General features: G+C 40.1%; 1 protein-coding gene across 2 annotated transcripts in view; it reads right to left on the reverse strand.

Moving 5' to 3' along the window:
• Window positions 1–16,164, reverse strand: part of lrp1ab (low density lipoprotein receptor-related protein 1Ab) — a 92,380-nt gene extending 76,216 nt beyond the window's left edge. For both annotated transcript variants that reach the window (XM_062426677.1, XM_062426676.1), the window contains exons 1-2: window positions 15,555–16,164; window positions 1,623–1,763 (exon numbers count right to left, since the gene is read on the reverse strand). In XM_062426677.1, the coding sequence (XP_062282661.1) occupies window positions 1,623–1,763; window positions 15,555–15,627 (214 nt within the window). In that variant the 5' untranslated portion in view covers window positions 15,628–16,164. The remainder of the gene's footprint in view (window positions 1–1,622; window positions 1,764–15,554) is intronic.
• Window positions 16,165–21,808: the final 5,644 nt, after the last annotated feature.

A 21,808-nucleotide genomic window follows, 5' to 3' on the forward strand; every position in this document is an offset into this window, starting at 1 on the left:
CTATTCCAAACACTACTCACATTTAATGGACAGATCAACTAAACGACTGTAGATAAAATCACAGTCTGGCTGCCTTTCACTGGGAAACCAAAACTTGCGCCTCGCCTTTGACTGAACTGCAAACACATAGTACTGTACGGACAAAAAGTGTATTAAATGCAGTAACAGATATTTATTATGACTGTCTCAGAAACTCACATGAATGGAGAAGAGACTTAAAGTAAAGCGACAGGCAGAGTATAGCCCATGAGAAGCGGGTAATTGAGCAGAACATATCTTGATGTTCTGGTGAAACACTGCTCTCCATCTCTCCACGCAGAAGATGAATCACACCATTGTCTGTGTCACCAAATTACATAAGTGCTATGGAAAATTCACTCAGTTCAATTGCTTAGTAGAAAAGGGAAGAAATTGACCAGCCACTGCTTGTTCGAGTAAATTACGTGGGTCACACTTTAATAAAATTGCTCATGTTTTGTGATTGCTGTTATTTGAAAAGCTACAATTGATCATTTGCTTCCTTTCTAAAAAAAAAAACTTAAGCATCAGCTAAATCCACTGCACAATTCATAAATAAAGAGTTAGCAGTCGGCTCTCACCATACAATCTGTGTGAATCCATAAATAAAAGGGGAATGATGGAGGAAGTTGATGAGAGAGCTTTCTGTTGGACCTTTGGGTTTATCTTCAAATGACACATGTGAGCTCAGAAAACATTTGACAGTTCAGCCTCAAACCAAATTGTTTCAAAGACTGGATATTTTATATAGCAAAACTGTGAGCATGGAGGAGATTACTTAACCTGTCTGTGGGAGGGGAGTCCAACTAATTTTAACGTTCTCCATTTCAACACCCACAGTTCATGTTTTATGTGCCTATGACCACAGCATCATAATACAACACACTACCCTCAGCTATCTCACAATTTTAATCTCTAATTCTATGTGTTGATATTTAACAGTGTTTTCACCCACAATAACAAGACCATTAATGCTGGGTGTCAGCTGCTTGTCTCTGCGTGCCAGACTAGTGTGAGAATGTTTGTGGCATGACAGACGTAAGGTGTGGCACATGCAGACAGTAAAATCACCATTAACGCCTGCGTATAAACAGAGCGGAGGCTTTTATGGATGGAGTGGCAGGACGGAGAGGCTGACAGATGTGAGTGGCTGGGACAAAACTCTCAGGGACAGCACAGATCCCGCATGAGTCCAGACAAGAGCAGACATATCCCTGAACATTCAGACTAAACACAGCCGCATAATTAGAGCTATAATTCAGCGGAGCAGCCACAGTACACACTGTGAGCCTGTGTCCTTCGTAGAAAGGGCATAACCTACCCTCTTATTCAGCCCCAAATTAAACTGTCTGAACATTGTGCTGTTGTCTCTTCAAAGCCATTTATAAGCAGAGACTGTGACGAGGTGAGGTATAAAAAAATGATTCAGTGTTTAAAAAAAAGCTTGAATTGCAACATAGGATACTCAAGAAAACAAAGCCGAGTAAAACCAGCGTTAATCCTCGTCGCCCTCAAGCACAACAGATTGAAGAGGACATGAGAGGTGAGGACACAAGCCTGCTGAGAGGCATTTTTAGTGGCTACTTTCATGTCGGCATACTTACAGATATCTGCTGATTCGTCTGAACCATCTGGACAGTCCTTCTCCCCATCACAGCGCCAGCCTTTGGAAATACAGGTCACCTGATCCTTACATACAAACTGCTTCGAGCTGCAAGTCTTGGGCTGGTCGTCAGCTTTGGGAGCTGAAAAAAAAGAGCAGAGAAAAGTTGATGTGTCATCACGAAAACAACTGAGTGCTAGACACGTTTCTGAATTATAAGCATATAGAAAGAAATGCAATTCTCTAGCAACCCTTAAAAGAAATGCCAGCATGAAAGTGAATGTTTTTAATGCATCATCCAGTGCTTGTATGATGTAATTGTATAAAGTAATATAGTTACTTTCTTAAGAATATTTCAACAATCATTCTCTCCTGTCCAAAAGCTACACAGGAAATTTCCAGCTTAAAGCAAAATAAATCTTAACTTAGGGGGGCAAAACAACAAGCAAGGGTCAACCCAAGTTTACAATGATGTTTTTGTATCAAAAGGACCAACAAGCACACTCTATTCAGAAAAAAATAACCTCCTGTACAAGTTTACAACCAACACTGGTGCCTTTTAGTACTGGGTTTGTTTGTTGTTTCCTCTCTTCTTACGGACATCTCATTTCTTTCTGCTTTTTTATTACTCTGAAGGTGTTTTTCAACTTTTACCACAGAGGCTCTTTCATGTGTCAAGGCACAGAAATAACTGGGCATTCAATCACCGTCTGACCCATGGGAAACTGCAGAGCGTGGTAGTTCTGGGCAGTAAGTCAGCACAGATTGTTGAGGTGCACCACAGGCTAGCAGCTCCACAGCAACGCTCAAATGCTCATGACCCATCAGCAGTCTGACACTGCTGACATGTTTAACTCAGCCTCACTCAGAAAAACCTGGGTGAAATGGAGCTCTACCTGCTAAGTGACACATTAGTCTGTCAACACTGAATGTGTCACTTATTTCAAATGTATCATACAGGGTAGGTTTGCCCAAATACATTTTTTTTTAATGAATAAAATGTATTTTCTCACTTACCACTAGTGATTTGCTGTGCGGTAGATTTGGTATTCATGCAAGTTTTGACATTGCATTTTTGGCTCCACCCAAATACATGGAGGTGAATGGAATTTTGATTTTCTGCTCACGGCATTGAAAAATAACCTTTATTTCCTTGTACATATTAATAACTGACAGAACAGTCTGTTTTCGTGGGGGGGGGGGGGGTCTGAAAACCGCAGATAACATTTTCTCTCATAAAGAAGAAAGAAATGTATAAAAGGGTAATGCTTCCATTTAAGCAAGTGGTCAAAAATGTTACACATTAAGAAAGACAAAGAGACCACAATAATCATTCCAGTCAGGAGGTTGTTGTTACTGTACTGCAGCAATGCTCTGGGAAGGACAGCGCTGAAGGTCTCATTGTGATTCTCTGCAGGGACTGAGCCCTCTCTCGCCCTGGATGACTTGCCTCCCTACGTAGTTGGCAGGCAGAGAGGTGTTGGGGGGTGGGGGGTGCACACCACAAGGGGGCTGGGATGTGACTGAAATCATAAGAGAGCATGAGGCTAGTGTATCATTGCAATCACGTTTCTTTTTGACTGTCAGACTAAGGCTGCATTCACACCAAATCCTGCAATGCGGGAAAAACAGCAGTCCTCCCATTCATTTGAATGAAGGTAGTGCGTTAAGGCTGCAGGAGTATAGGCCATAGGGTTCAGAAAAAAAAGGAGCATCCATCCAGCAAGAAGTTTAATCAGAATTGACTTTTGCTGAAATGCAACCTGACGTCATGCTGTGGTGGCAAATCATGTAAGCCGGTGATCAGACCAAAGAGGCTCACAGGAAGAAGAACCTTGTTTACTTGTTGCCAAGAAGCCAGCAACAAAGTCAACAAGATTCATTTTAAAAAGGACAGGAGAAAAAGAGAGTGAAGGGGCAAGCAAGCCGAAAGTACAAGTGACAGAGAGCGAGAGGGTAAGCAGCAGTGTTCTAGCAAGCTAGAGAGTGAATGAAGAGAGGGAGCGGCAGTAGTGAAAACAAAGCCATGCATCGGAGAAATAACAGATTTTCTGATTGTTACACAGCGGTTAGGTTTTATAGCACAAATATACACACCCACACCTCCACACAACACTGCAGAAAGGTGCTGCATTGTTGGAATTGATGTGAATGCAGCTAAGTGGTTTAGACCCTGGTCGTTTTTTGATGTGACAGTGAGGTGTTTGTATATGTCAGAGACTAAGAATTCAGTGTTGTGTTTTTATAAATACAATTCGCAACTAAAGGATTGCAGGGATCAAATTACATCATTTCCATTATACTAATCTAACACCTTGGGATTGAAGGACAAAGACTCAGCTGGGATTTAAAATGCAGAGTTTTCACCCTGTTCTCCTCATCACACAATAGCAAGGGCAAGCCTTACAAAACAAGGGTTTTGCAAGAGAAGTTCAAGGGATGCAACAGAATAAGATTTAAACACAGCAGTGAAATGCCAAAATATAGACTTCCAAATTATACATCACAAGGCCTTGACAGGATGTAAAATTTGAGATGAGAGTGAGAAAGAGAGCCATAAAAGGCTGGATAGAGACCAATGAATGAATCAGTTTAGAAGCCACGCACACACCCAACCCCTCGGTGAAGGAATGAGAGGGAGGCTAGCTATGGCCTGGGGCCAACTTGTTAGTTTTGCTTCCTTTCAGCTCACCACTGTCCTGCTACATTGGGTATGGTGGTAAATACACTGGATTTGCCTTTGCTTATATGTTGCCATTTAATCTGCCTAAATAACCAACAACCAGACAAACACCCGCACTGACTGAGGCATGAGCTGAAATGAGTAACAGCATTGAAGCCTCTGACAGGCTGCTATGTGAAGGCATTCCCTCAGTCTCTCTGGTCCCTGTATGAAGCATCTGGGTTGAGGCAGTTGTTCCCTATGAGTGGGCATAAAACTGGAAATAAAACATTGTGGGTTCTAATTTTACCATCGCTTTACACACCAGCATGAATTGACCGCAGAGGGGAGAACCTCTGAGCCTAATTGGAGGTTGTGGCTGAGGAGGGGTTAGAGACTGGGGGAAACGACTGGCAGCCTTCCCCCTCAGCAGTCTTCTTTCAAAGCCCACTGAAATATCTCAAACAGAGATGTGAATTGTTAATTCACCCTGCAAAGTCCCTTTTTTCCAAACTAACTGCCAGAGTACTGACAATTTTTAGAGGGTCCAAATCAGGCTGAGACGTTAAACCATTTGAGTCCACTTTACCTACAAAAGGGAATGAAGAAGGCCTTTATTTAGTCTCCTGGGATTGGCCCAACAGCAAACACCAATCCCATTGAATCAAGGTACATACTCCACTTACAGGAACTCCAATAAGCCCTGTGTGTTTGCCGCCAACAGAGTTCCCTCTTAATAATGCATTTCCAATTAAAGCATTTCCTGCCACAGCTGAGTGGCAACTTGATCACACTGCTGTGACTAAATAGTAGGAAATCCCACAACATTCAAATATTCTACCCGCAATGCAGCAGGGCGATCACTGTTTTTTTGTTTTTTTTTAAATAATGAGATTGTCTTCTGTTGCTTATGTTCACGTTTTAAAAGTATGTTATACACTTAAACATGAGAAATACTGCTCCTTCTACATTAAGATAACCTGAATAAACACCCAACCTATAGGCATCTACTAGAGCAAAAATACATCTAATTAGAGAGGGACAGTCTTAGATGAAGCCCTCAAGAGTTTTGAATTTGACACCATTACTCAGTAAGGGTAACTTTAGATGTTCCACAGGAAACTATTTCTGAAGAGAAATTACACCATGAACGAATATCTTTATTTGGCAGATTTAAAAACAGCTGTCCACAAACACCAAAATGCCTGTCTCTGCACTCTGATGTAGTTACAATATGTTACACTACAGATGTATTATATTTAAAAATCTATATAGGAGAGTGATACAGTAATGGCATAAAATATGAGTGATGACAATGTCCTTTAGGCAACTGCAAGCCCAAGAATGTCTGAAGGTCAGTATACTGAAAATCTTGTGAGTATTTGTCCATCAGACATTGGATTAGTGTTTCTATCTAAAATCACAATTAATGTTTTAACGTTTGAAAGCTTTTACTTGAATAAATTGGACTGTTTGTGGTCATAATTAGAAATCACAGACTGTAATTCTATTTTCTTTCCTCATTCTCTTGTTAAATCAGGACATCATGATTAAGTCATTGCTGTTTTACTGACCAAAAAACATCCATCAATGTTTTCGTTGTGTTATAAGTGCTGAAACAAAATTCTACGTGGAGTCAGTTGTGGGGAGCTGAGACATAAGCCAATGCACTTGCTTTCTAGGATATCATAAGGCTAAGCATGGTTGTGGAAGAGAAAATAAACTGACTTACAAACTCCTGCTTTTACACAAAACATTGTGTTGTCACTGAAAGATCCACAGAACAAATGTTTGAATCTGATATGTCTTACACACACTGCTATAAATTATTGAGTTACTTCCTGGTATGTGGATGTTCTGGCTCCAGTTGGCTGACTTGGCCAGACTTTGAGCATACTGCCAGCTGTAGGGAGCACACACTGTATTTCCTTATGCAGGGCCACTGGAGCTTTGTGCTGTCTAAACAGCGCACACTGAATTGCCCTCGGGCACTGTGCATGGCAAAAAGCATTAAACACGAGCGAATGAGCAAATGTATAAACGTACACAAAGACCGGCTCTTATAGAAACGTCCCTCCTGAGTGCTTATTAAAAAAGAGGTACTTTCAAGACCATGTCTTCATTTACGAGGGGATTTAGGGTGTTGCTTAAGTTTTTGTAATCCAAAAATCGGACAAAAAACATCTGAAAGGAAGTCTGTGGGATGGAAAAGGATAACATGGTGAGTAAATGGTGTTGTGGCACCAATTCAACAGCCAAATGATGGAGGCCTCCAGACACCATCACCAGCTGGGACACAACACTGACCCACTTTCCCTCCCGATCTGTCTCCCTCAATATGGCCATCCATGCTCCACAAATCAACTCCAGATACATGCAGCACATACCAGCACCTTCTAATTGATTACATGTGTACAGCTTTGCCTCAAAAAGACAATCTTTTACAGACAGCTAAATTCTTAAAAAACCAAACAGCTTTAGTTTTGAATTCAAGAAAGTACTTGTTGCTTGTTTCTCTTTGCTGAGAGAATGGAATCCAGTGCAAATACAAAAAGTAAAGAATTATCTGCACAGGAGGTGTTTCAGCCGTATTCTTCCCTTGTCTATATGCTTCCAGATATGCTTCCATCTTAATAAATACAGCTGTCTACACAGGCTATGTAACCGTTTGTGTTTCACTTGTGCTATACAAAAGTTGACAGACCCACAAGTCAGTCTTGAAATGTTTTGCTTAACTAGAGAGGTCTTTAGGGCAGCCCTTCATAATGAGATATTGGGGGGAGAGCATCGTTTCCGGTTAGCCGTGTTCTTAGCAAATGTGAGAGGCGTAGGTTTGTTAGTGGCTGTACTCTTTACTATTCAAGCAACTACCTTGCATTTAGAAGTGAGATCTCTGATTGTCTGATATCGCAAGACTACAGCCTGAAGTCATTTTCCTTCACTTTACGTGCATTACTACAGTGATTGTTTGCTGTACTCTGAACACTGCCAGAACACAGTTGACCTATACACAGTACTGTGCCTGTATAGACACCAAAGGAGGACGGTGGCTGCTGCCGCTGCTCTGCTAATGTAGCTGTGTAATGGACTAACTTAATGCTGCACATGTTTTACCTATTTAAAGAGCAACATTATTTGGCTGGAATGTATTACAAGTTTGCTTGAGTTAAAACAACACACACCAGGATGACAATAACCGTTATCCAATTGCACACAGAACACAGAGTCAGCTGAAAAGGTTAACAAACAAAATGATAAAAAGTTTACTTTTGTTTCACAAGCATGGTAACACTGAGCAGATCCTACTATTCAACCAACCCAATCCCCATGTGGATCACTTCTAGGCTCATCAATAGAGCATGGATTCTAATAAATGCTGTAAAAAGATAACCATACAAATGGGAATGTGAAATTACTTTAATAAATTAATAAATAAATGACCCTCGGGGTCTCTGTGGTCTTACTGTGTACAACTGTAGTGACAGGAGAAATTGGGAATGAAACCAGGACTGCAGGACTGTTTCTCATCACCCATCACTTCTCCTCCCCTTCCCTCCATTGTGGAACACTGTTCTTCCACAGTGATTCAAAGAATGAAAAAAGCAAACCAACTATGCAATTAGACCCCTGAGGTAAAGTTTAAAGTGATTTCACTGAGTTCAGTTTAGCAGGATGTCAAAGCCATGCATTATAATTAACAATTAAAACCAAACACCGACCACGGGGAAGAGAATGAGGGCAGAGGGAAGTTGTTATTCCTGAATTTCTGGGCTGTATTAATTATTCAGATGGAAGACAATCTCTTTTTCACCAAAGTCAGAGGATGTCAGATGTAATGTTATGTTGGAATGTTATGGTAGAAAGCAGAGCATTGAGAAGAGAGTAAGGCCACTGCTGTAGCCATTAAAGAAACATCTTCACTAATGACACTGTGCAGTACCCAACCAGTATGCAACCACTTAGGTTTGTGCACGCCAAGCCACAGCCAAGAACTGGAGCACTTTAACCAGCTTACAGTGCACATACAATGGCCATAGGCTATCTAATTTCTTATCCTCAATAGCCATTTTCAAAGAGGTTGAACATGCATAAATAGCAGAGGACTGTGTTGGGTTAGTACCTACTCTTGCGCCTGAATGCTTTGTTTTTGTGTCATCGCACAACAAAAGGGTGCAGCTTTGACCTCGGAGGTAACTTGATGAGGCTCTGCAGGATGTCACAGGCCAGAGCAGTAAAGGGCAACACAGTAAAAAACATAGACGTAGTGATTGATGGACATAAAGATACATGTAAATAGGCTCATGGTGGGGCTAAGGAGAGTTCTTCGACACCAACCCACAGTAATCTCTGCGTAACACAGCTCTGTGCACCCATAGAGGAAAAGTCAACCCAGATTCAGCTGTTATAAAAACAGAATATGGTAGCCACAAAATGAGGGCTGGACCACATAAATTGAGGCATTCATTGCAACTGAGATGGCTGTAAATCCTGCCTTGCCTCTGTCCTCTGACGCTAACAGGAAAAAACATCCAAGGCCACGGGAGTACGGTATGAATACAGTAAGTTACAAGAGGATTTACCTTAGTTTAAAGATAAAATGGCTCTGTGATTTGATGAGTGGATTTCCCTAGATGAATGCCTCATTAGATTCACTCTAAAGAAAAAGGGTGTGGGGGGGGGGAGCCAGGAGGGAGCAATGTGTCTGACTCAATAATTGCTCAGAATAACTCATAAACAATGCACAAATGAGTTGTCATCCACTTTTAATCTGAACAGATTACCTCTATGTTCAGCAGTGATATCCTAAAACGTGTTTAATAACATAGAAAGATCTAAAGGAGGACATATTATGCTCATTTCCAGTTCTGTATTTTCATTCTGGGACTCCACTAGAGTAGCTTTGCATGATTCACAGTTCAAAAAAACTCTGTATTTATCTTTTACTGGCCTTTTATGCAGCCCCTCATTTCGGCCTCTGTCTCTGTTTTCCAAAAGCCTGCCGAGGGGCCGTGTAAGTGTTGTGTTAAGTTGCTGCTGATGCAAACCCAACAGTTCTGCTTTACTGCTTCATATTAAAAGCTTCTGAATGACTAAATAACAGGAGACATTTAATGTGAAGAATTTACAGGAAATTAAACATGTTCCTCACCAAATTAGCAAAGCTTTGTTAGCAGCACTAAAAGCCAGTTGACACAACAAAATACAGAAAAACTGCAGATCAGTTAGAAATATTGCGAAGAGGAAAAGTAAAGGCAGAAACAGCCACAGTGATGATGATGTTTGATGAAGAGCTGCAGATGACCAACACCCCTCCAACAGGTAAACTTCTTATTTTACTTTGCTGTGCCCTGTAATGGAATAATAGTCACAGCATGCCAGTTCGACTCAAGTCATGGCTCAGCGTGACTACCTCCAAAACAATGGACACTAGAATGCCTGAACAGGTGATTTGACAGAATTTTATGGTGGAATAGGAACTCAGCTGTCTGCAGTTACTTTACTTTTTACCCTCAAGCTGTGAGCCTTGGCATGCACAGTTAAAGTCCAAGACTACATACACCCTTCTTGATAATATTGTTGAGAGCCACGGACAACATCAAACTGGTTGATGGTCACATGTAATAGAGGTTTGAGGTGATAACGGAACCAGACAAGGAAATACAAACTCAAAGCTTACAAATGGCTATTAATAATAGTTTTCAAACTAAAGGGTATGTACTTTTTTGTGTTTGAATAGTGCATGCAGTTTATTTATTGTGTATGTGTGTGTGTACATGTATAGGTACATCTGTATGTAAACCGTCCTCTTTTCTCAGGATTGTGAGTTTTGTTATTCCGCTGTGTTGCATATGTTTATTGTTTTCTTGTCTTTTTTTTTATATAAAGCAGATTGACTTTCTTTGTAATGAAATGTGCTCTATAAACAAAGTTGCCTTGCATTGCCTTGAACAAAATCACATGAAACTTGAAAGAGTTCTTTTCTAACAAGTGAAACTAGTGCAAGCCTGCAGCGCTTTTCTATATAGGCATCAATATAGAAATCATGTCAACGGCTTTTTGAGATAAACACTTGTGAAAAATCCGTCAAGAAAGATTTGAGTCTTTGAGAACATCATAACTGGTGATGGACATAACTGCATATTCTATACTGTAAGGGCAAATGTCCACTACTGTAGATAAACTGGTTATATAAGAGCCAATTACTCAATCTGATACACTAGATCCTCATGAGGTTTTAAATGATCAGATTAAAAATGACAATGAAAAAAACATACTAGATAAAATTGGCAACGTCAAATAGACTATTCAGATTACTAGCATTTAGGGTTGGGTGGATTTCATATGGTTAAAATACATTATCAACTTAAGTCATTGTAGATCACAATATCATTATATATACAGTTTTATGGATAATCAGCTGAGAAATTGTTTAAGTATAGCTAAATTGTAAATAATCAGAAAGTTCCATCTACTTTCAGCTAATCTAGCAAGTAATATACCTGAGAAATCAAATTACTTCATCACATTCATGAAAAATAATATGAAATCCAAATCTTACTGTGGACAAATTTATATCATCTCATACTGTATCATCATATCGCTGAACCTGAACAGCAGTGACATTTCAGTCATGCACAATTAATAAAAGTTCCTATTCTCTTGTCAACCTCAATGTTTACACAGTAAACATCTAAACTACAGAGTTGTAAATTATGTTGTGTATGTCTCGTATGCCCTTACAATGTGTATGTTTTAATTTGTTAAGTGCAAAGAGATTGTAAATGACAATTTGCTTTCAGCTCATGTTGGTACAATCCATCAAATAGAAACATTTACAGTCTCTCACAAGGAACTACTATAAAAGTAAATTAATTGTGTCCATATCTTTGCCATGATACCAACAGCACAAATGTTTGTTACATGCTCAATCCAATGCACAATCCAATGACTAGGCGCGATGGCTGTGACTTTGATGAAAGCCAAACAGCTTTGAAACTTTGCAACAGTCCATGAAATTGGAATTTTATCTCCATATATCAGATTGTCTCCTCTGACCAGGTGTGAAAAGTACCTGGGGTCCCTGCAATCAAATCGATTCTCCAGTCAAGCAAAAAGCCAACATCTGAGATGTGCCTGAGCACAAGCTGGTAAAGCCAATGGAACCGACACACAAAGAGCCGCAGATGTGACAGTCTCTAGAAACGGACAAGCTGGGTGATCAAGCTTGAGGCATCAGGTGAGGAGTTCACCATTAGTGATGTCGAAGTAAATCAGCAGTCATAAAGACAGTACTCTCACAGCTGTGCCAGGTGTTAGGCAAACGTTGCAACCCTTTGCTACATTTGAACAACACTGTGCACTCCCCTTAGTAAACGCAAAGAAAATCAAATGCTCTTTAACGGTAAATGCATTTAAGGGCTTGCATTCTCATGTGTGGCATGTTCAACATAACAATTTCTAAGAGACATCATAATGATAAAAAATTCAAAACAAAAAAAACAAAACTCCCAAACAGTGATGCATAGAGGGAGCCACATTTTATTACAGAGCTGCATTAACTCACACCCACACTCTCTACTTTGTTAAAGAAGCCAATCCGTTCCTTTTTTGGAGCTTAGGAACGGAACAGGGTAAACAGTGATGTAGCTAGCAGAAAACACCAATTACAGAACACCCCTGCTATTCACAATCAACAAACACTCTTTCATTTGTGGTCTCACGCCTTCAATAAGTGGGGAACAACACCGAAGACATTTATGCTAATCTGGTTTTACCTTTTTCATTGATGCAATGGAGTGCAGGAAGTAGAGGGATAAAAAAAAAAAAAAAAAAAGAATTCTGCAGCTAAGGTCAAGAATCCCACTGTCTGCTATTCATTTCAAAAATATTTTCACTATGCTTCAGACCAAAATGCAAAACACCTGCACATAAGCTTTACATAAAATGTATTTCAGAGGCCAAATAATGTATCAAAACTGGACACTGGCTATATTTCACTCAAAATATTTAATACCTTTTTATCCTATGTTTCTTTATGAGAAGCCTGAAAGGAAGAAAATCATTTTGGGGATTATCTGTGTTACCTGATAAGAGTGCAGTCAACAGAAAAACAGCCTCAGGTGTACAGAGTTACAATAACCACTCCCCAGTGACCTCCACTTGGAAGAACTGAAGAGAGCAATCCAAGTTCTTTTATCTGTTGAATTTGTATTAGGGATGCTGAATTTTTCCAGCAGATGTTTCCTGTGACAGTTCTGAAGAAAAGGTAAAGCCAGGTCCCATTAAAAAGGTCAGGCAAATAGAGTGTAGGCTCCTCAGGAATTCAACCTCTTTAGCCTCTGACCTACATTTACACTTTTCACCAAGGGGTTTCTTCTGCCCCTTAAGGTTTTTGAGATCCTATGTGTAAACTCAGTAGTCCAAGTGACCAAATATGGAAGTGTTAATGATAAATATTAATGAAAATGGTGCCATTTTGTTGCATGTGGTATGCAATTAAAAAACAAAAACACATTTTTTCTCATTGAAGTATGACATATCTGAAATAACAACCCATTATATCCCCAATCTATTTATTGTAATATTGACTAAAACTGAAACAAGTTGATTGTTTTAGTTGATCAGAAAATGAACTATTAACTATTTTGATAATCAATAAATTGTAAACGTATTTAAGTAGTAATTTAATGGTTAATGGTATCATTATTATTATTATTATTGTTGTTGTATACTGAATATCTTCAAGTTATGGGGTGTGAGCTGACAAAACAAGACACGTGGATATCACTTGGAAATTGTGGTGGGCATTTCTTTACATTTTTTGCCATTTTCTGGTTCTTTGTAACCTGATGCACCAGATAGTTTGTTATACAGGACCATCTCAGAAGTCATCCTTAGAAACTGTAAAAAGGGAACGCAATTTAAAGTGATTGGAACTATTAACTATCTGTCTATCACAGGCTGCGTCACACCTAAAACGCACCCATAGCTGCCAGTAGTTCTAGGATGCTGATTGGTCCAAACCACTGTTGGTTTCGCCACAAGTGCATAATTCGAAGCCTGACAAGATGGATTCCCACATGATCACGAATCCAGCTGCCTCACAAGGTAAGGTCCTTTGCAGTACAAATAACTAATTGAATAATCACTAAAAGATCTATAGATTAATCATTAAAGACAATTATTACTAGTTGCAAGCCTTATTTCAACAATAAGAACATAAGAACAAGGATTGATTCTAATTGTGTCCATATTACATTGTATTCCTTTGTATAGCTGTTGATTCTCCACGTCTCCTCTCAGTAGCCTACTGTACAGGACTGTGCTGGATCTTGTCTGTCTAAAAGGATGACACCTTTAAGTGCCACGACAATAAACTCTAATCAACTCCAAGTATCAATGACAAACAAAGGGATCTGTCCTATATTAAACTGTCAGCTATGGCCTTCTGACCCTCCTCTTATTAATCCTTACTCATTTGTAAAATCATGCTGCGGCAGAGTGCCGACAAATCCAGTTTGCTGGTAAAGTGTGGCTTTCCAATCCAGTGGCTGGCCTTAGAATTTGTTTCCACTCATTTGGCCATCTCCCTTTTGAAGCAACGCTGCTCTGATGGGAGGCTGATAAATCAACTGTTAATAATGACATAACACATATCATTTCCATCCCTTACTCCCTGTGATGTAACTACTTTCAGAGAGTATCCCTGAATGATTCTTGCTTAAGTTTATTTCACTTCACCCCCAGCTCTTCAACTGCCCCCTCCCTCCTCCCCCTTGCAGTCACATCTAAGTTGGATTAATGGTCTCCCTGTGTCCAGATGTTACATACTGATGGAGGAGGTGGGAGGAGCTTGCAGATTCCTGTAACCCCAACTATGGCTTTTACTCTGGACAGCTTCCATCAAATTGTAATGAAACTTACATAAGATCGAACAACAGAAAAGGGAAACTTCAGTGGGAAAATGAAAGGAAATAAATGTTACATTCCCCCTAGCATCAAAGTTAACATACTATCAGAGTGAGATGAACTGACAGATTAATATTACTAATATACAGGCATATAAAAAGGCGATCAGACCACTGCTAGAGGACAGAGGACATCAATTCTAGTGTAAGTCTTTGCACGTTTTGCATCCATTAAATATATTATGAATGATTTTCCAGGCTAATTTTGCAGGCTATCATTCTAAATGAAGCATAGGCTTACAAAACAGTCTTTCTGAGCAAATCTGTAATACAATTATGTAAGTACAAAGCTACATGATGTATGTGGTAACATATTTGTAGAGAATTTTCTAATTATGGAGCTATTTTGCACCTTTATGTGTCCCTTAATATACACAGGGGGGGGGGGGAGCAAGCTGCTAGCTCAACAGGTCTGCAGCCTTGTCAAAAGAGCAATGGTGCATTTAATATCTCATTATTGCTATCAGGGATTCGGGAGTATTAAGGAGATCCCGGGACGTAAGAGGATAACTGCACGACTATTCATTTCACTTTCAGACATTACCTGGCTGTCACTAGTATATAAAATGTGATACCCAGTTGTGCAGACGCTACTCGTCTGTACAAGCCACGCCATTAAAGAGTATACCTATACAAGCAGACAGTTGTTTTCATATGCGCCAAGTAACTGAAAACAAACATGAAAACTGATCTGAATGGCTGCCACAGGTTTGATATGAAACTCGAGCGAGCTGCTCGGGTTTTTTTGTGAATAAAAAAACCCGGCAGTTTCTTTGAATGGTGGCTATCAGCTGTAGCCGTACACAGAAAATACACGAGGAATTGAATTTTGCTCGATAAACATGCAGAGGGGATAGAGCCATTTTGTCGCAGTCAGTCAGAAATGATGTAGGTGGAAATTGATCGTTCGTGCAAGTGTTGCAATTGCTTTTTTACCTGCTGATTATTTCAACTGTGAATAACCTCAGTGTCTGCCATCCTCGCAGGCAGGCCCACTGTCTGCTCAGATAGGAGCTCTGCTAAACAACGCACCGCAGGTTTTTAGGCCAAAATCATCAGCGGACCGCTTATTTGTGCGCTACTTTCTCTGATTCAAGGCTTTCCCAGTTATCGATCTCTCCCTCTGATGATACTCATGTGGCACACTGTGTTATTGTGATAACAACCTATTTGAGGTGTTGGCTCTAACTCTGGTGAACACAGGCCTGTGCACAGATGCTTTGCAGGGGAGGTGGAGGGAGAAAAAAAGTGATCATGCTTTCTCAAGTATCACAATGCAGAGATAATACAACAGGCTTCTTACCTACGGTTGCACCGTTAGGAGATGTGATCTCCAGGCAGAGTATAAATCCCAAGTAGAACAACCTCATCGCCATCTCCTGAGCAATGCCCCGATGGCACTGCTGTTAGAAAGGAATAGAGGAAAAGTTGGCTGGATTTCTGAAAGCAAACAACCCGATCAACCACCTCATCCGAACCCCTTCAATGGGTCCGGGTGCGATTGTCCGTTCAGCTGCGCCCACAGCCCTGCACAGTGGCCGCTTTAGACGGGCTTCTGGGATAAAGCCCTGTGAGGCTATAGGCAGTGCAGCAGCACAGTCATGTATATTTCTAATTGATTATCAGCATTCAAACATGATGCACAGCACAGTGTAACCTCTGTCTCTCTGTCTCTCGCTGTGCTTGCTTGCTTGCTGGGTCTCTCTTGTTTCACCACACCATGCCACCAGAACCGTCCGCTCGTCCAGAAGCCCTGCAGCCGCCGGCACCGCTCAGCTCATTCCGTGCCAAACTTAAAAAGAAAAATTAAAAAACGAAAAGCGTCTTTTTTTCCCCCCTCAGAGCGCCAATACCTCACTGTGCTTGTGGCTGTATGAGTGGATGGTGAATCTCAAGCTCCTACACCGTGAACGAGCCCGTGACGTAACGAGCCCGATTCCTCACACAAAAAAATGGTATAACTAAGCGGCAAGGGCCGTCTGCGCATGCGCCAACACACCTCCTTTTCTCCTATTTCATGCGCTTTTTCATCAACCGTGGAGGTGGGAGTGAGAGGCGGCGCTGCAACTGGCGTTCTGGGATCAGCCATGTTGGCTCAATATCTGTACAAAATAAGATTTTTTTTTCTTGATAAAAGGAAATTACAATATTGTAAAACCGTTTGAATAAACAGCTGTAAATAACTGACACACTGCTTGCAGAATTGTTGAACATCATACCTACTTTTAAGGTTGTTTTTTTCTCCCATCAACAATTATTTTCAGACTTCATCTAGTGGGTAGTTGCTGGGGAAATATTATGCCTTTATCGGCACTGCATAAGAAGCTATAATCAGCAAACATAGGCTTTAATGGCCTATAATTGTATCCACGCCTTCTACAACAGAAAAATGTGGTTTATTTTTTGCTTGTTGTTGAGCTATTTCCAAACTAACATTTTCTGCTAGAGGACTACAATAAATGCCACCATTTGAACTTAAATGGTGTTATCTAATTGACCTATTCTATTCCTGTATTTTTCTCACACATTCAGAGTTGCACCTAAACAGTAGTTCACAAGTCAAAAGAGAAAAGCACGACAGTTCAGTGTGGGGTGTGTGTGCAGTGCAGCCCACGCTGTGGATGCTGTCCAACCACCTTTTTTTTTAAAGCATTTCTCCAACCTCTGCATTCTTCACTAGATGATGCCCCCTGCTGGTATATTGAGAAAATAGCAAACAATGTTATAAAATATAAGATATTTGGTTTGGGTTTGGTATATTTGAGCATGTAGAATAATGTCACACTCTTCCCAGCTTCAGATAATGGCAATTATTAACAAAATGTCAATGTATTTGTATTATATGAACTGTAATTCCATTGCATGATTGCCAAAGCTAACGTTAAAGAAGGACCTACATCTGAATTTGGAGTTCAAATAAAAATCCCATCTGCATTATATTCTCTAATCTATTGACCCAATTTCCCTTTTTGTCAGCAACCAGACCAAAGATATGTGCAATAACTTGGAGATATTTATATGGGTTCACCTTATCCATCCAATATGCAAGTTTACTATTTTGAATATATGAATAAATAGGGATGACCATTTCTGGATGTATGTGACAGTGAAATAATAGTAAGTTTACAGGAACAATTAGTATCTACAGGAATAGGTGAGTGGTCTCTCAAACTGTTAAGAAATTATTTTTTTTGATGATTTTAATAATAATAAAAAAAAAACATATCATAAAAATGTTATTAAAATGTCTTCCACAAGGGAAATGCAACTTTAACAATGTAGCTGTTTATAGCTTTGGACATACAGTGCAACCTTTGTGAAATTACAATATAGTTTTGTGAATAAAAGATTCACATAAACCATCTAAACCTGCAGGGGGCACTGAACACTTACATTGGAGAGAAACATTCATGCTGTCATTTATTTTACAAACCCAACAAAAATAATCCAACACTTTGATGCAATACTTGGTAAATCTTACATGGCACACCCGCTGAGAAAGCTCTGATTAAAGGAGTAATTTGGTTAGAAAGAGAACACGTGAGGATCTTTGCCCCAGCCGCAGGCGTTTTGCAACTGAAATGCTCATAAATTTCTCTCTCTGTGAGTCTGTGGTGTTGTGCAGTCTGTGTCTCCCATTCCCACCGGCATTTAATCATGGGTACTAAAAACAACAGGTGTGTATTTCACACTACACAAACTGATGGTAACCTCACTGCCACTGGTGTTAAGAATGAGTGTGCCATTTCAGGGCTTTTTCAGCTTACAGATGTTTACCCAGAGCCAGAATCACAGGGGAGAATGTGAAGTATGTAGAGAATCTGTGAAAAACATGCCTGGATGTTGTCTGGATATCTGTTGAATCCATGCATATTTTCACTCCAAGCATCAAATCAGAATATAAAACAAAGAAAGTCACGGGGAAATTGGTATAAAAGTATTTTAAAGGTTTTTTTATGCAACCTATGTATCATTCACCTTGTCAATGCTCATTTTCAGGTTCACAGAAAACACTTTTTAAAATGTTAGCAAATATGTTTACGTTTATTTACATTGCTGTGTTTCCTGTTTGTCAACAATGTGAGTCAACATGATTGCTGGTGTCACCTCAACCTGAGAATGCCCCCTTTGTGGGAGGAGGGTTGAGCATTGTCAGGATAGACAGACGCCAGCATGCTGTGTGGGAGACAGCTTGAAAGAGTGCCAGCGTAAACACTCCCAGACCACATGTTCTCCCAGGGCAGAAGGGTTGGCCTCTCTCCAGGCACATCTGCACACAATCCCTCAGCTTTTAGCAAGTCAGACAGAGCACAGCAAAGGAGGGAGATGGGGGGGGGGGGGGGGGGGGGGGGGGGGGGCGTTCCCAGACAGGGAGAACCTGCTTCTTCTGTGACAGTAGTGTCAATGATGAAAGTGATGACATATGATTTTTTTTAAAAGAAGAAATTGTGAAAAACAATGACTAGAGGGAGGATTACAAGAATCAGCAATCACACAGAATTCTGTGTGATTGCTGACCACCATATTTGCAACTCTATCACGCCTCTAGATTCACATACTGAGGTCTGCTTAGCAACATTACATCATTATCCAACCTGCCCATATCCTTGAGAGAAGATGGATTGCTGCATAAATCAGGCCCCTGACTCTCACATAGCCACACTCTGCATCTGAGTTGCACTGCATGCATGCAGTGCACCATGGCATCATACAATGTGTGTAATCTTTCAGCAAATTCAACTCTGGCACACCCATTCTTTTTTTTTAAAAACACACACACCAAACAATCCACCTCATATTATGCCTAAAAGTAAATATAAATGTATTCTCGTCTGTCTCTGACATTTCCCCCAACAGCTTGCCCTTCAGTTTGCTGGTAAAGTGTGGCTTTGTGCATGTTTTCACAGAGAGGTAATTACTGAGCAAGCCATGCTGACAACACCTGAGGAATGTCGAGCATGCACCAGCAGCTTGTGTTCTCCTAACCCCACCCCACAGCCTCCATCACCCCCCACCATCTCACTTCTCCCCCATCTGCAACCCTCCCCCCATACAACTCACTGGAGAGTGAGTCCAACCCAAAGTTCAACTTGGCATTTTCACAGGAGTCTTAGATTTGCAGATAAAGTTCATGTAATATTGAGGTTGTTCTACCAGGACACACACTTTTCAACTCTAGATTATTGTAGATTAAATGGCTTGATTGACGAAATTCTGTTGCACTATACAATTACAGATATTTCTGCCTGTTAGCGAAGGAAACCTCATCCAAAAACCCACAGTTCCCAACAGGCCCCACTATTCCTGTTACTGGTGAATTCACAGTGTGTGTTGGCTGGCTCAGGCACTCTGCTGACTGAGTCACTCCCCAAACTGTCCTTGAGCTCTTATAGAACTCACAGCCCATCTGGCTGAACACTTGCACACACATATCAAAACACTGCATAGATTGAAACAGGGGGAGTGGACGACTCCGGGTGACCTAATTGTGGTCTGGAAAGGGTCCAATCGAAAAAGCGTCAATATTCGACTGGAGAGAATAATGGCAAAGCAGAATAATGTTATTTTTATGCAAATGAAAACCAATGCATCAAGTTTTGACACTGAGTACATTTGTGTGTGTGGGATACAGAGAAATAGAGGACAAGAGAGAGAGATAGAGATTATGAATTCGGCTGAGCCTCTCCCGTCTGTCTGACTAGACCGTCATGATGAAATCAGGATGAAATCCCTTGTGCATGTAGATCAACATAAGTATATAGGCCTGTCCTCTGCCTTTCTGTGCAGCTGAGTTCTGCAGTTGCAGATGTAATATGCAAATACCATGGATAGAAAGAACACACTGGATGGCTGAATGAACAATTGCATACGTTTTTCTACACACTTGAGGGCTAATCAGTCAGGGTACGCAAGACAAGGCAAAAGGGTCAGGGGATTTAGTTGCCAAGCAACTTCTGCTGATACAAACATTTTTTTCATATATGATGCGAACTCTTTAAAAGGATGATGATTGATGGAAAGGTAGAGCAATACAAGATATAGTCGATTTAGTTATCTTATTTTTAAGCTGTTTGTAGATTTGAGTCAGATCCAGAAAAACTGAGATAAAGTCATTTTATATCTGGCAGTGTTGACTATTAGCATTTTATAAGAAGTGATGAAGATGAATACAGACTGTGTGCACTATAGGCACAGTAAAACACTGTATGAAATACCAGGTATATTTTCAGCATAGCATTGCTTTGACTTTTTCACAGATGATACACAATGCTCACATAACTTACATCACTTTGATCGCACCTGTGTATGATGTGTAATATTATTCTATTCTGTCATCATCTTAATTTAACAAAATTAGGACATTTAATATAATTATTGTTTCTTATCTTTGTAGATCTTAGCACAGCAAAGACAAAATGGATTTGATGGATATGCCCTCCTAGATCAGATATTTTACTGGTGTTTTGAATATTAGATTGCAATGACAGATAATTGCCCAAATCTGATACGCTAAGGGCTTCCTCTGTGATCACAGCTACGTCTAAAGTGTGCGTTGAACATTTTCATTTCAACACAACATTTCAACAGTATACTTGTTTACTTTCTTCAATATGTTCTTAAAAATCTATTCTTCATTTAAAGGCAATCTTTATTGTTTTCACATGAATCTGCTGAAAGCGCAAAGTTTCTCTGTGCTCATCTTAAATCAGAGTTTGGGTCACATGCCTTACAAGCATGATTTGTGACATCATAAATAGTTAAGAACTGATCATGGTCCAGTATAAAACTTGCACAAATGTGATGTGCTTGCAGCCTCCAATGTGCATTCACAGAGAATGGACTTTTCAGTGAAGTAAGAGATATCATGTGTCCAGCAATTAAACTTTGAGATGAAAATTATTTGCATATTCATAGATTCTGGGTCTCTTCAGAGAGAGAGAATAATTAGATGTAATTTAAAGGATGTTAAATAGACAATTAAACATTTTTTTGTAGGAAAACTTGGACGCAGGAATAAGTGTAATTTGTTTAGATTTCAGTGTAGAGATTCTACTGTCCAATGCTACTGTCCAATGCTAAAATACAAGAATTTAGCTGCCATACGTACGTAAATATGATCTTGTGTCACATTTAACAAAGATGACCAGAGAGGAAGACAAGAATGTGACATTTCAGTTGTAAGACAACTTATTTTGAGGATTAGGCTTCCTTTTCCTGTTGGTATCAAGTGACCAGGGGCCAGCTTTAGCCTTTTTGGGCAACAGGTGAGACGTTGCTTCTGGTGCCTGCCACGTCTTGACTTATGTAACTGTGAAATGTCACCCAGATGGCATTGGCTCAAACTAGAGGGATTTTATCACGTTTTGGAGTTGAACCCTTATTGTGTATATGCATGGGAGGAGATTGCTCCTAAAGACTTGGAAGAAAGTTCTACAGTCCACTAAGCAATGAAACATTAAAATGTCATTATGGCAGAAACTGTAAAAAAAAAAAAAAAAACCCATAGGGGTCCAGCTGAAAAATACCCTGGATTATCCTTTACGGCAGATTCAATCA

This window comes from Scomber scombrus, chromosome 10, assembly GCF_963691925.1.
Source record: "Scomber scombrus chromosome 10, fScoSco1.1, whole genome shotgun sequence".
NCBI lineage: Eukaryota > Metazoa > Chordata > Actinopteri > Scombriformes > Scombridae > Scomber > Scomber scombrus.